The sequence below is a fragment of the Chelonia mydas genome, chromosome 17, assembly GCF_015237465.2.
Source record: "Chelonia mydas isolate rCheMyd1 chromosome 17, rCheMyd1.pri.v2, whole genome shotgun sequence".
NCBI lineage: Eukaryota > Metazoa > Chordata > Testudines > Cheloniidae > Chelonia > Chelonia mydas.
In genome coordinates, this window is record NC_051257.2 from 3,301,737 (window position 1) to 3,317,203 (window position 15,467).

Here is a 15,467-nt window from a genome sequence, read left to right on the forward strand (position 1 = left end):
GTCCGGTGGCACTTTAAAGACTAACAGGTTTATTTGGGCATAAGCTTTCGTGGGTAAAAAACCCACTTCTTCTCTGTTAGTCTTTGAGGAGTCCAGTGGAAAGAAAGCTCAAGTAATAGAACAGTGCCACTTGCTGACAGGTATTTTCCACTGAATGCATCCAATGAAGTGAGCTGTAGCTCACGAAAGCTTATGCTCAAATAAATTTGTTAGTCTCTAAGGTGCCATAAGTCCTCCTTTTCTTTTTGCGGATACAGACTAACACGGCTGCTACTCTGAAACCTTGCTGACAGCTGTCACCTTACTTTAATACTATTTAAAAAATCCTCTCCATTGATAATTTTTCTGTATTTCTAATGCAGGAGCCAGCACGGCTCTGTTTTGTTTACTTCCTTGTTTCTGCATCATCATCAGATTATGGCAGTAGGAATGTGCACTCCTCTAGGAACTCAGCCAGCAGCAAGAGTCTGTACACGGTCTACTGGTATATGCCACCAAAATAACACTTTACAGAAAATTCCTTAGCTACATAATGGATTAAGAAACAAACCAACCAGCGATCCACTCCAGATAATAAATATTGAGATAAATCAAATTCTGGGCCTAAATTGCTTGTTAGTAACCATCTAGGGCTAGGTCCTGCAAAGGATCCATGTTAATACAGGGGTCTGCCTGTGATTTGCAGGATATAGCACTAACCCTGCAAACTAAGAGAAAAATAGTCTTTGTATAGGTTTCAGAGTAGCAGCCATGTTAGTCTGTATTCGCAAAAAGAAAAGGAGGACTTGTGGCACCTTAGAGACTAACAAATTTATTTGAGCATAAGCTTTTGTGAGCTACAGCTCACTTCATCGGATGCATTCAGTGAATGTAGCTCACAAAAGCTTATGCTCAAATAAATTTGTTAGTCTTTGTATAATAAGTCTTATTGAGTAAGACAACTACTGGTGTTCTCATATAGTTTTAAGATCTGATCTGATTTTATTTAACATCTGCTCATACTGATGCATATTTTTTAGAAGTTTGATAAACTTCTTGATGGTCTTGTTTGTCAATAAATTACTAGACTTGAAAAAAATGTCACTGTATCCACAATGGAAATGTGTTGTATTCACAAAGAATGATCCCATGTTGACAAAGTGCCTTTCTGCCAGACGGATCCCAACGTACTTTCCATAAATGCTACTCACAGGGTTCTGGAGGTGGAGGAAGAGGGGGTGGTGGCTCTTCAGTAGCAGCAGCAGCAGCATTTGCTGCTGCAGCTTCGTTTGTCATTGATCTGGTGATCCTGCCCTTACGACGACCTTGACTGTTGGCAGTTTTTCGTCCCCTAGGAGTAGCCTGCTCTGTTTCCTCTGGTGCAATTTCTGTTTTGTCCTTCTCTTTGGTATTGTCTCTGGAGTGAAGACAAAAGTTAAAAGAAAAGCTTCAATGCAGATATTAATAAAGCATATACTACGTAGGAAGGTATTGGTGAAACTGAATCACAGATATAAGAACTAAGTGTAAGCTTGCTTTTCAGTACCGATGGAAAGAGTAATTCTTTGTAAAGCAATTTAACAGTAAAATAGGCCCCTCATTTTTTCCCCAAAAATCAGAATTTATTTAAAAACAAATGGAGCTACACTCCATTATTAACTAAAAATCAAAAGAAAAAAAATCTACCATTTCCTTACTGATGGTACCAGGTATGTCCTTTTATTGGCTTTAATAGAATGTCCATTTTCATATAGAAACAGAAGCACCAGCTCTTCACCTTGAATGGTCCCTTGAAATGCATTAACTATTTATGCTAAACAATCTGTTCCACCTGGTATTTACTTCTCACACGCCTGAGTACATTTCCCAGACCTACAGAAGAGTTCTGTGTAAAGATATTACCTCACAGTACATTGTTTCGCTAATATACTGTAACCTACACAGCTACAGCAACACTGCATACATGAGCAGCAAACACTGTAAACTAAAACAAAAAACTTCAGAAGGGCAAGAAAATTTCCATCCAAACTTTAGGGGTTATCCATTGATCTGAATTGGTCCGAAGAGTCTGAGAGAAACAGATATGCCACAGAACAATTATTTATGCAATAAGCAATAATTCAACTCTAAATAAGGAAATTCTATAGTGAAATCAACCATCAGGTTTATTGCTTTCATTTAATACCAATTCCCTAAATAAATAGTAACAAAAAACTAGCAAAGAGCAACTGCATTAGGGAAAAAAAAAGTCAAACAGTTCATTCTCATTACATATACTCACTTAGATTCCTCCTTCTCATCCTTTTCCTCTTCATCTTTCTTTTCTTCCTCTTTTTTCTCTGTTTTTTCTGCTTTCTCCTCTTCTACTTTTTCTTCTACCTTTTCTTCTTGTGAAGGACGTGCAATTTGCTGCTGAAATGAACCATTGACACACTAAGGCTATATAAAACACTTAACTGTGTAAAGGATATGCATTTTTTCGTAATAGTATTAACACCATCCATATTATTGAAAAGAAGTTACCAAGATTTTACATTAGAATCTTCATCACAATTTACACATCAATTTAGAAGTTGGGCTTGCATTACAGAGGTTTTACAGCAATAGGAACATCTGCAAATTAAAAACATAAAGAAGTGGTTTGGCAGACCAGTTGGCATGGAACAATCTGCCTGTACCTTGAAGTTTGTTTCAACCACCACATTTTGAATGTTTCCTTCAGTCCCTCTCAATAAGTAACTTCTTTTCTCTTACATTTTGTCTGATTTTCAGTAACCTTTATTTGGGAACTTACTGCATTTTATTTTGTAGATTCCACGGATGTACTGCCTTCCTCACTAGAATAAGTACAGTGATAGTGAAGACACAGTACACAAGTTATTCTTTGTGCTGTCTTCATAAACAAGTCTATACACGGTATCACATATAACATAATATGGAAGAGTTTTATGTTAAAAACACCACTATGGGTCCCCAACACATGTAGCCTGAAAATTAACAGCTGTAACGAACAAGTTTTAAAATAGTATTCAGGAGATGTATAACCAAAAATCTTGAAAAATATATTTCAAGAGTAGCAATGTTAACTTGCTCTATATTTAAAATAGTAATACATGATAGTTTACAACTTGGAAACAGAAGATCTACCACCATGAACATTATGTACAGCTCTAACCCTCCTAAGGGTAGTCAGCAGTATCAAGCACTACATTAGGAATTTCATATTTCACTAGATTAGCATATATACTTGTTCATAAGCCGAATATTTTTGGTAAAAAAATGATGCATCAAAGAGCGAGGGTTGGCTTATAAACAGGTCTACACCAAAATTTGATGATTTTAAACTCTATGAAATCATTGAATTGAGTATCTAATACACTGTCGTTTTGTTTACCTGGAGCGTCTACAGGCATGGAGCTCCTCAGCTTCCTGTGGCCGTGGTTCGCTGCTCCCAGCCAATGGGAGCTGCGGGAAGTGGCTTACCACAGGGAGCTGACGGGCTCCATGCCTACAGATGCTCCAGGTAAACAAAACATCCTGACCTGCCAGCAACTTACCCTGATGGGCCAGGAGCCAAAGTTTGCCAATCCCTGAAATACAGGGTCAGCTTATGAAAGGGTCATACAGTTTTTACTATTACTTTTACTATTTTACCTATCCATCTTGGGTGGGGGGGTCGGCTTACAAACGAACGGGCTAATGAAGGAGTATATATGGTAGTTTAAGCAGTTGGGGAGGAAAGGTATAGTTTAGAACTGTGAAGTTCTTTACTATATTTCTCTATGACAGCAAAAGATACAGTTTTACAATCATGTGGGTGTTGACAAAGAAAAACAGTTTGCAAATATCAGAGTAATTACAAATGGGCTCCCTGACCCTGAACAGAACAGCTAAAAATAGTACATTTATGCAGTCCTAAGTTAAATGGCAGTTCTAGCCTTAACTTTGTCTTGAAGCCTGGGTAAGTATCTGCTTCTGCCAAGGTAGCATGATGCCATTAGCTTCAACCACCAGTAATACATTTGATATAAACCAGCATCCTCTTTGTTGCCCTTTTCCTACAGCCACACATGCAAGAATCTGTTGTGTACTAATTCTTAAATATAGCTATAGTCGACATTTACTGAGCAGGGAAGACTTAATACCCTGTTTCAATACTCTCATGGGGTTACTGCCCCTAAAACACTTCATAGAAACTAAACTGTACTTGTTTCTTACTGGCTCAAATCGTATGTACAACTCAAACCCACCTGAATCACTTTTACTGTTCTTCATTTACATGACACCATCAGTTATTTTGATGTAATGTAAGATATCTACATTCATATTTTACAAGTTTACCTTTGATGTCCATGTCCAAATCCCTGCAACCAGCATGGTAGTAGCAAGTGCTCAAATCTATTTACATTTATTATGTCATCACAGGTTTGGACAGATGGATTATTCCACTGGTAGTCTGATAGAAGTGAAGATATTTAAAGACACTTTCATTTTTTCCTCCCTATTGTTTTCAAACATATTATTTTAATGTCTATTATATCGCCCATAGCTATTTCCATTGTTACCTGTAAACCTATGTTACCTATGAATCTATAACTGAAAATGGTGGGACGAAATTTGTGTCACCATCCCCACTCCTCTTCCCCCCCCAAAAAACATTCAACTTCCCTGCATGGCTTAGTTATTAGGAATAATCTAACATTTGCCAACTCAAATCTCTCATGCTGTTTCCAGATGGGCTGAAGAATGTATAAGATGTGTTCACAGGGGAACATTTTATACTAAATTAAAAGAGATGGATCTTTAAAGGTGGCTGTAAAAATATTTTCTTCACAAGCATAAGCTTTTATGTCCCTATGCTCCCTGCTGTGTTACTGCCTTTGTTACAGAGTGCTCTCAGGACTTCCTCAAAAAGGAGAGCGCCATGAGTCAAGCAAAGCCGAGCAAAATCCGAGACAGAGGTTTCTTTGCATTTTACTTATGTTACATTTATATACGGCAGCACATAAATGTACATATTTCATTAAATTTTAGCATTTGTATCTACACAATTCATGTAGTTATATGAGCAATTAAGCTTCACGCTTGAGGGCTGTAAGCATGTGATGATCAGGAAGAAATGCCCTTGTCTCAGCGCACAGCATTGCACAATTATTATTATATTACTATTATTTATTAGGCGCTGCGTGGGGGCAGTTCCCCTTCTTCTGAAGCAATGCTGAGTTACTATCCAGACACTTAGCTAGATGAATTGTGCAATCCAGTATGGCAATTCCTACTGAATATTATGTATTAGCAGTATTGCGATAGCACCAAGAGATCCCAGTCAGGGTCCCATTATACTATGTGCTGTACAACTAGTCCACTCCATAAAGACTGTTCCCGCCCCCAAGGGCTTGCAATCTAAGTTGCGGTCTGGGCAGCACTCCAATGTGAGAAACCTGATCTCAGATCCTCAAAGATTCTTCCCTTTGACAACATCAAAATATTTTTAAAACAGTATCAAGAATGTATGAGATGGCATGTGAGTAACACAGAGCCTATGTACAATTAAGTCACTACGTATGGTATCGTTTGGAAAACATGCTCATAATTATTGATTAATGCAGGAAAAATTTCTGTAAGCAAATAGCAAATATGGTAAGAATGCTTGCTTTAATCAGTCAATTTCTATAAACTAAACATTCCAAAAAAGAAACCATAGGGGGTAGCTTGTAAATGTAAACCAAAGTCTGGGTGCAGGTATTGTAAGTGTGCACATTATACATACACAAACAATAAGAAGTCTGTTAGTCTGTTTAAAAACCCTGGAAAATTCATTGAAGGCTAAAACCAACTCTCTCTTTCTGTTTGCACTTAAGTAGTGCACCACACAAATCAAATATTATCACTGAGAGAACATTCGAACATGCATGGCACTATAAAAAAAACCCGAAGACTAAATCTTTTCCCCTAAGAGTTTACAATTCTGCAAACATTTGCTATTGCATATATGCTTAATTTTATGTGTAGTCATATCTAATTAGTGAAACTACAAAGGGAGTAACTCCATGATCTAACTGGGGGTTACACTAAATGACCCTTGCTGCCCCTTCTAACATGATGATTCAGCCCTAAATTCACATAACAGGAGGAAGTTACAAATGGAAGGGGAATAATACAATATAGGCTTGAGTAATTCACGAGTCTTGAAGGTAATACTGTATTTCTATACACATTATGTATTGCATATACACGAGTATAGTTCAAGTGCCTCCTCAAAAGGGTGTCCTGAGAAGGGACTTGAGAATGAAGAAAAAGGTGAAGTGTCAAACAGAGTCAAGAAGGGGGAAGCAAGCATAGGTGTACACACTGGAGAAAGACAAAGGGGATAAACATGCAGCTTTGGCTAATATAAGTCATGTACAGCTCAGCAATCACACACTCCCCTCCCTAGACCCCAAACACCCAGATGCCTATAAAGCATGGTAGTCAGTTCAAAATTCCTTGCTTGTGCGGATTAAAATCAGACTCCCAGATATACTTTAACTGCAAAACATGCTTAAACATCTGCTTAAACAAAAAAGTTTAACATTAAACTCTTCGGGGATTTTTCTCTTGAGTGCAAGGAACAATTTACTTATGTTTTGCCGAAGTCTTTGAACAAAGTCAGTGTGCTGCAATGCGTAGATGCAACACAGGGTCAGCATGATTTTTGCTAGTGGGGTTTTAAGTAAGGCCCTTAATACTAAATCAATGTGTGTTGCTGGATGTCTAAATACAGAGCAAGACAGAAATAAGAATTTTGGTAACTATTAAATGCCTTAACAATATCTCAAAATTAACAGAAGGATAAGGAGAGAGTTCTGGGAGGTTTTTTCCTAGGAGCTTACATGCTGTGCGTTAACAGGATTAAATTTTATCTAGTCCACTGAAAAACTCCTGAAAATAGGCTGGATAAATGCTAAAAAGCTCCTTCGTATAGCAGTGGCAGCAGGTGTCATTGGTACATTACCAAATTAAGGTTGGAAGTCATCCTGAATATATTTTTAAAAACTAAATTGCTTTTGACTTTTTAAAAATATGAACTGGAGTAGATATTAATAGCAAACTATTATTTAGAATCTTCCTGCAAAGTATTAACATCTCAATATTGGTACTAATTGGTTCTCCCAAGTATTCCTTTAACATGTCAGGGAGACATGCTGAGGTAAATGTTTTTTGATTTTGCTAGACAGGACAGTATGAGAAGCAAAGTTTAGATGAACCGCAGCTTCAGCAAAAATCTGGATTTTGTATATAATTTACCTGAAAAAATAGCTGGATCATCAGAACACCCCCCAATTGCTTTTACCTGCCTCATTTAACACTGCACATTGTCAATAACAGGTTTAAATCTGTTTTTCCACAGTGAATTTTTCTAGCATGCAATCCTCTATAGGGCAAAGGCAGGTTAAAACACAAACCTTAAACAGCTGAAGCCTCAGTCAACGACGTACCTGCACATTCATCTGTTGATTAAAACTCTTACTATCCACAGCACAGGGGTCGGGCTCTAATGCAAAATAAAACTCAAAAGCACAAAGCCTACAGCACCATCAATAGCTCCTTAGCATGGACTGGCTGACCCAGCAACGTGTTTATTCCAGGAAACTTTGTCATCCTGCCACTTAAGCTGCCTACAGAAGAGTTGCCCATCTCACGTGCAAGCTTCTAATCTCACAGGGGTTACTCAAGGTAATCCCCACTGAGCTGTGCTTGATTGGCTGTCACAGAAATACAGCAAGTTTCTGTCTGGTCAAATCACTGGACCGTACCACCTGCTGCAAAGACATATGGGTTGGTCCACAGACATTAGTTTATGCTGACAATGTAGCTATACTATGGAAAAGTATACATTTCCAAATTATTGACTAGCATTTCTCCCCAGCCCCCTTTCAAATTTTATTCTAAGACAGCCTTAAAAATACTGCTATCCACTCAAATTAATCTTCTGCTTTTCTACTAAAGCAGACTTTATTCAGTCCATTTCAATTATAGATATACACATTACACCCATCAATGGCCAATTTGCAGAAGGATCCGTAATAAGATGATTATTATTTCCCTCTCAGTTGATAATTTTTCTTCAAAAACTGCTGGTGCAACCAAACGAACAAGATCATAAACCACTGGATGGTGTTCTGAAATACAAGCAACTAGATCCTCTCTGGTTTCATTCTGAAGTGGTTAATGTTCTGCTGCTCTTCCTCTTCCTATACGTGTGCAAATCATAAACAGAAACTGTTTGTTGCTGTGCCCTGATAGCTGTTACTTCTGGGTTTCCAGTATCTCTCAGAATTCACATAGCCTGTAATCATCACTTCACAGAAGATAGTGATAAACTGGAAGTTCTCTGGTGAGCATCCTTTTTTAAGAGCAGGCTAAATTTTGAGACTTGACTATCAGAATATCCCTTCCCACTAGTTGGCAGTTTGCAACCAGACTTTGCATTTGCATCCATGCCACTTTCTATTCTGAAGTAAAAAACAAATTTCCTTTATTTTAAAAAACTCATACACATGCTACAAGAAAGACACTTGACATGTTACCTCCCCATGGAGTCTGTTAGAGAAGTTTAAATTGTATCTTTATTAGAAGTCTTTCCCCTTCTAGATTTACTTTAAACAGAAACATCTCTTACGATACAATAAACTCCACATTTCTTAAGAACTTCATATGCTATAATCCAGTACTCAGGGCCTTCAAAATAAACATACGTTTTGAGACCTATGCTGATGTTGGCCAAGTTTAAATGGTCGCAACTATACTGGCTAAGAAAATATTTAGGTTTTTAAATCATAACCATGAGTAATAGCGGTGCCAGTGTAATATCTTTATGCCCTCTACTGGAGAATTGTATCCTGCCTGCACTTGCTATCTGTTTCACTGCACTATTTGCCTCGCTTTTAACTTCTATGACCCTGTATGCTGGGATGCTTCTTTTGAAGTTACTCTATTGCCAGTACAAAAAGATCCTGGAGTGCATCCTAAACCCCACTACCTTGCTGGGGAGCTGGAAAGGATAAGGTCAATTAATAGAGGAGAAGCGTCTCCTATTTGCTCTAATCTTTTAAATGGGTACCAATGAGTAGTTTTTCATTTACAGTGAAAAATATCACCCTCCGTTGGGCTGAAAAAGTGATGCCCAATGATGTTTAGTGTGTTCATCATGTTGTTTCAGGTATTATAGCCCAATAGCAATCATTTTTTCCAAAGGTGAAAAATAATTACATTTACACCCATAAAACAAAGGCTCCAGGCAAACAAAATAACATGATTTTTCCAAGGCTTTCAATTGCTAGAGAATACAAGTGTCTACATTGCAGTTATGGCTAAAGAAATATTAATAACCACAATAACTATACGCATAAGTACAGGTATTTGACAGTTCTGTAACATAATTTTCTGTAGAAATCCTTACTACAAATTGGGTTTACGAACTATTAACACATTTTAAAAGAAAGCAACACAGTTCAGAACTGAGCAAGATAGGATTCAACAGAAAAATCTAAAATATATTTTTGCATTGTTCATATATACTATGATTCAGATATCAATGTGTTCTTGCCGCTTCATGTATATATAAGGCTCACTAACAGTTTCCCATAATTCTGATGTTTATAACTTGTCCATAATATTTAATCTGGGCTGACAGCTGGCAAACTAAGGCCCCCATTTCTAAGTATTAGGCAGTATTTAACTGGACTCACACAAATAGTCCCAGTGCCTTCCATGGAACTACAAGTCAATCGTCACAGAATGAGGGCCAGAATCTGCCAGAGCGGAGTTTTGTTTAACCATATTCAACTTACACTGCTTTTGCTCCTTTAAAGTTGTACAAGTAAAATTTCCTGGTTCTGACAGGTTTTGGTTCCTGGATACTTCAAAAAGGGTTTTAAAACCAAAAGTTAAAATTTGACAAACAATTAGGTCTACAATATGCCTATTTACTTTGACATTTTTTAATATTACTTTGGTGTATCTACACAAGTTTTCAAACTGACTACTGCACAAAACAGAGTAGTTACTTTTAAGGGAGCATTACTAGGAGGTAAGTTATGTATTTTAATCAGATATTTAGGCAACGGGTCAGAGCGAAAAGACATTAAATGTACAAGATCTGGTTTATGAACTTTCATGTTGCCCTCTATACCACAAATTGTTTCACCATAAAAAAAAAATGTTTTAAAATTAAAAGCCAGTTACATGCTTGAACACAGAATATGAGTTTAGCAAAACTGGGTTGTAAAGTTTCTCTTATTCAAATCAGTGACAGTTTAGAAAGGTTACAATGAGTTATCCTGAAAAGAGCAGGTCCTGACTATAGTAATAGTGACACATTAACCACTGTACACAAGAACTAAAGCACTACTGACTTTAGGATGAAATAGCATATACCCCATCCTCATGCTCAAATGCAGTTTACTAGTTCTGAAGACTTAAGTGTTATAGAGCAACAAAAAAATATGATCAAAAACTGTACTTGTTTTTTGAAATGCAAGTCATGTCTAAATATTAATCATAATCAGCAGCAGATTGTTGGTATAAAGTGTATAAAAATTCCTCCAGCTCTGCGACATTGTAAGCTGGTATCAGTAGACTCAGACAATTTTGCTTACCAACCTGAGTGATAACTACTTATTGGCAGTAGTCAATATTAGTACATGAGAATGAGAATGTAAGTTAACCTGTCTTGTGTATTTTCATTGTTCATGTTGAAAAAGTTTCAAACCATAAAGAGTGCAAAAGTAAAAGTAAATTATTAAAACTAGGAGAATGTAAAATCCTAATCTAAGATATTTAACATTGTTACTAAGGAAATTTTTGTTATCCCTTGAGTACCTCAAAACTTGAGCCTACGTTGTCTTATGCTTCATCACACTCAGTAGTATCTTACTCCCCAAACAGTCCAAACAACTTCCATTGGAACTATTTGCATTAGCAAAAGCATACTCAACACCAGTAAAGGTAACACAATCCAGCATTTCCAAGTAGCTTGTATATTGGTCTGAGAAACCAGCCAAAGGCATTTTCTGGGCTTTATTTTCATGGTGACTGCATACATTTTGAGAAAATCTGACTTATTTTAAACAAGTCAATACTCCCCACTTGGAATTCTCAGAATCTGAAGCCATCATAAGTCACACAGTGATGGACTTCAATACAATTTGTAACAAAATATCCACAATGGTTAATGTTTTCAGAGAAGAGCTGGCAAAGTATGTAAATGTCTCAACACAATCTCCTGATTTAGTAGTCAATGATTTGTTACAGAGTGCTTAGCTCTGATCAAAGATCTGTTGATGCACACTGCCTACTCTTGAGATGTGTGGCCACTGTGGCAAGAGAGGAAAAAACCTCCTGTGAGATGGCCATTTTTTTACCCCAAGAATACTATCAGGAATTTAATTTAAACAGCTTCACCACAATAGTGAGGACAGACCTATGAAGTGTTGCTCATTTTAATAGGCATGTTGGAGCATGTTTTCAGCGGGTGTGTTCCAATCTGTTTTCATGCATGAGTACTTGATGTTAATCATTAATTAGATTAACTCTCTCAGCAAGAGAATTCCTTCCCTCTTTCCTTCATTCAAAAAGTTTGTCCAAGACAATATGACAATTTAAAATTTAACAGAATTTTACAGCATGGATTCTTATGTACCTTACACGACACTAATGTATTTCAATACAAGAATGAGTTAGAACACCTCTGGATTAGCCATTCCAGGAATAGTTAAATGCTCTGGGCACAAGGGCACAGTACTACAGGATGGTGTGAGAGGGCAGGTTTCTTGCAGTATGTCACTACAAGATCTGCCTTAACGATCAATGATTGGCTAAACTGCTATCAAGAGTTTTGTGTCTCCTATTGGCAGCTAAATCTCCCCAGATCTGTGCAGCCACACTACTTCAAAGTCTCACCAATTCTTCCTTTTCAGTAATGTTACCAGGATGTGATTGATTTCTGCAGACTAGTCATTTCTGAGACAAACTAAAGACTGAGACCTGGGGTCTTCCAACCGCAATAGTTCTATAATTTCATCTGTCTAAAAAAGACACTGAGAAGCTGACAAAATTGAACTTCAGTTTCCATTAAGTGTTTCATATTTTGTCAAGGAGTTTTGTCCACTATCATTTCTGGTTGTCAGTATCAGTTTAAGGATTCAAACGTTTCAATCTTTGCCATTTGTGTAGTCATTACACACAGTTCTTTGACTATTTATTTTATCTGCAGACCATGCTTTCTTTAGTACCCTGCCTATGCCAACACATTTTGCTTCCTCTCTTGATACTTTTCAAAATGCTTTTCAGCTAAATATATTCTCTGCTCTTCCGAAATGGACTTGTCCCACATCCAATATAGTGTTCTCCTCTCCCCCGGCTCCCATTTTCCAACAAAAATTTTAAGTCTCTTCAATTTTCTTTACATTACTTTCCAATTTCCATGTTAACTCTGGCAGTCTACTAAGTATTTCTCATAATACATTACTTTCTTCCTCTTTAAATAATTCCAATACTTCCAAGTGAATTCTTCCTGAATCAGCAAATTGGTTAATTTACATGTATTAACGTAACTGGTCTATTTTTCTTCTTGCTACAAAACGTCAGTTTGACTTTCAGCCTGACCACCAGAAAACGATCACTATTAATTTCTGCTTTTTGACAGACATTGACATATGAAGTGGTTATGTATTTTCCAATGAACATCGTATGTCCGACCTAATTTCTATCGGCTCCATCATATGATTTACTAATAAATCTGACCTCAATTTGTATTGTTGGGTGCTCAAACAAAATGAATTGTCATAGTGAAAGCCACAAATGAGCAAAGCAAAGATTTATGAAGACAATACTTTTATATAAAAGCTATTTGAAAACCCAGAATTATGGAATCCATTTCTTATTTCAGAAAGGACTAAAAATGGTAGGATTTTAGAAACTATGTTTTCCTATTTTTAATCATAATTTCTTATGCAATGTGCTTGACCACTCAACAATACACAAAAAGATAGTTCTAATTATTTTACTTGGTTTACACGTGCATTCAAAGAGTCACTCTGAAACATACGTAACATACCTGGTTTCTTCCTCTACGTTTGCCATAATTTCTTCGCACAAGGGCTTTGTAATTCTCATTTTTCTTGGTCAAATAATAATACAAAACACAGTCTGGAACATTCTAAAATGAAAGAGGAAAAATCAGTTTCTGTAACTCAAAAGCCAAACCCTATTAAATACATTAAATATGATGTCATTCAACTATTTATACTATTCTAGTCACTAGATTCAGAGAAGTGTTAGAATTTTGCTCAGCAATTAAGTGAATTAATGCATACAAACAGGAAAAAACAGCTATCCTATAACATTAAACCTCAGCCCATGTATACTCATAATACCCTGCAGCTAGTTTATTCTTTATGATTTAACCTACATTATATAATTAATAGTGGGAAAGCCGCCATTTATCATAATAGCTATAAGTATTTGAGATGTTCTGTCAAAAGTATCTTGATTGGTCCTAAATTGGGAATCACTTCTTACATAGGCTGCGCAGAATCTCAGCTCTGACTTAAAGGCTGACCCTGCTCTCAGTGAAATACCACTGACTTTAATGGTGCAGATGCAGGACCTTAGAGCGAGCATGCTAGCAGGCAGAGTCAGTTCTGTTGCTAACCAAAAAATGATATGAACGGTTAATGCAACTTACCTATTTCAAACAAAACAAATTGCAAAATGCCATTTTATTTTTCTTTTATCCATGAAAGTAAACACTATTGAGCTTTGTTAGATGTTTAACATGCAATTTGTTTTGCATCATCATTTTATTTCTGCTGACATATAATTACTGCCTTTGCAGCTAATAGGAGATTTGGTTTTGGAAGTTTTAATTCCAAGAAGAGAAAATATTAGCAGGAAAAGTGACTTACATTAGAAAAGTAAGAGACCACACCTTACATAGTGTTTACATTCTAAAAATGTCTTACCTTTCTTTCCAGGTAGGAGGCAATTAGACCAAAGTTCTTGGGATGTTGGACAAACCTTTTATAAATCAGAAATTATTTTTAAATTCTGACTATATATAATCACATAAAAAAAAGAAGTCTTGCAAACAATTGTGTTCCATCAGGAACTCTTTCACTTCCAAAAAAGAAGCTAGTTTAACCTAAGTGTATAGTTTTCACATTACTGATTCAGGAATATTCAAATTAAATCACACTATAGGTTAATATAGTGAAAAACTACAACTACTTGGCTTAATTATTTTAATCTGTTCAGTAAATGAAAACATCTTTTACAAAGTTTCCAGTCTAAAGACAAAGCAAAAAGCAACAGAAATAAGCAACTGGTTGATGCCTGACCCAATAGGAAAATGCATGAACAAGTCTAAAGCTACGTGATATTCCATCCACACAGAACATTCTGCTGTAGTAATCAGAGAGCTTTGGTTCCCTGACAAAATATCATCACGTGAGTTAACAGGAGTGAGCTGAAAATTAATATTGTTATTAATGTTTACTATACACTTCGACATTAATCTGTCACTTGCAGTGTAATAAAAACAAAGGTAAAAGACTAATTACTTTTCCTTAAATATCTCCTTCTCATGGTCTGTCCAGACATTCATGAACTGTCTGTCTTTATACACCTTCATGGGGTCCTCCATCAGACCATTCATATTAATAAACTTCACTCGTCTTTGTTCTGCATCAAACATCATGGGAGGAATGACAGAGAGCTGACGCATTTGTTTTTCGTTGTTCTATAGACAAAATAAGACAAAGTTTCTATGAATGTTTATGGTTCCTATGTTATTTACTAAATGGTTCTAATGGGCAACACAATACAGTACACAGATTCAGCCCTCTCCATTCATCTTAATCCTTTCACATGGTTTTATTTTTTCTCCTCCAGAAGTTGTGGCCATCCCAATTAATATTCACATAACTGAAGGGGATGAAGGAATAGTACTACACATCACTAACAGCTGTTATAACAGCAAAGCCTTTTAAAAGGAAAGGTTTTCAGGAGTCTCTTACAAGTAAGGAGAAATCAGATATCAAAGGAAAGTTTCACACCCTAGGTCTACCACAGCAGAGGTGTGATGGCGAAGTCTAGTCCCTAAAAGGAAGATACACGAGAGCAAAGATCCAGGTCATGATAAAACTCACAAAGGGCATCTTGAACTAATCTAAAACAAGCTCATAAAGGAAGAATATCCAAAGTGGATTATCAACATCTCAGTAGAAGGGTCAAATAAATAATTTGCTGCATTGATAAATTGAAACAATGGCCTCACCTCTTGCTCAGAGAGTCCATCAATGATTTCAGAAATCTCATGTTCACTTCTAGCAATAGTTGCTGAAAGGCCAGCCCCTCTTTGGCCAACCCTAGTTTTTGAAAGAGATCCATAAATTGAGATTTCACACGAGAAAACATTTCAGATTAGTTTAAATATAGCTCATTTG

The 15,467-nt window shown here is 36.5% G+C and overlaps 1 protein-coding gene across 20 annotated transcripts in view; it reads right to left on the reverse strand.

The window, feature by feature from the left end:
- NCOR1 (nuclear receptor corepressor 1) overlaps positions 1 to 15,467 on the reverse strand; it is a 114,639-nt gene that overhangs the window by 49,885 nt on the left and 49,287 nt on the right. For 17 of the 20 annotated variants that reach the window (XM_037880393.2, XM_037880390.2, XM_043531161.1 and 14 more), the window contains 6 exons: positions 15,299 to 15,389; positions 14,583 to 14,761; positions 13,986 to 14,040; positions 13,079 to 13,180; positions 2,261 to 2,391; positions 1,191 to 1,396 (listed from right to left, as the gene is read on the reverse strand). In XM_037880393.2, the coding sequence (XP_037736321.1) occupies positions 1,191 to 1,396; positions 2,261 to 2,391; positions 13,079 to 13,180; positions 13,986 to 14,040; positions 14,583 to 14,761; positions 15,299 to 15,389 (764 nt within the window). The remainder of the gene's footprint in view (positions 1 to 1,190; positions 1,397 to 2,260; positions 2,392 to 13,078; positions 13,181 to 13,985; positions 14,041 to 14,582; positions 14,762 to 15,298; positions 15,390 to 15,467) is intronic. The other 3 variants (XM_043531160.1, XM_037880400.2, XM_043531166.1) reach the window with 1 other exon arrangement.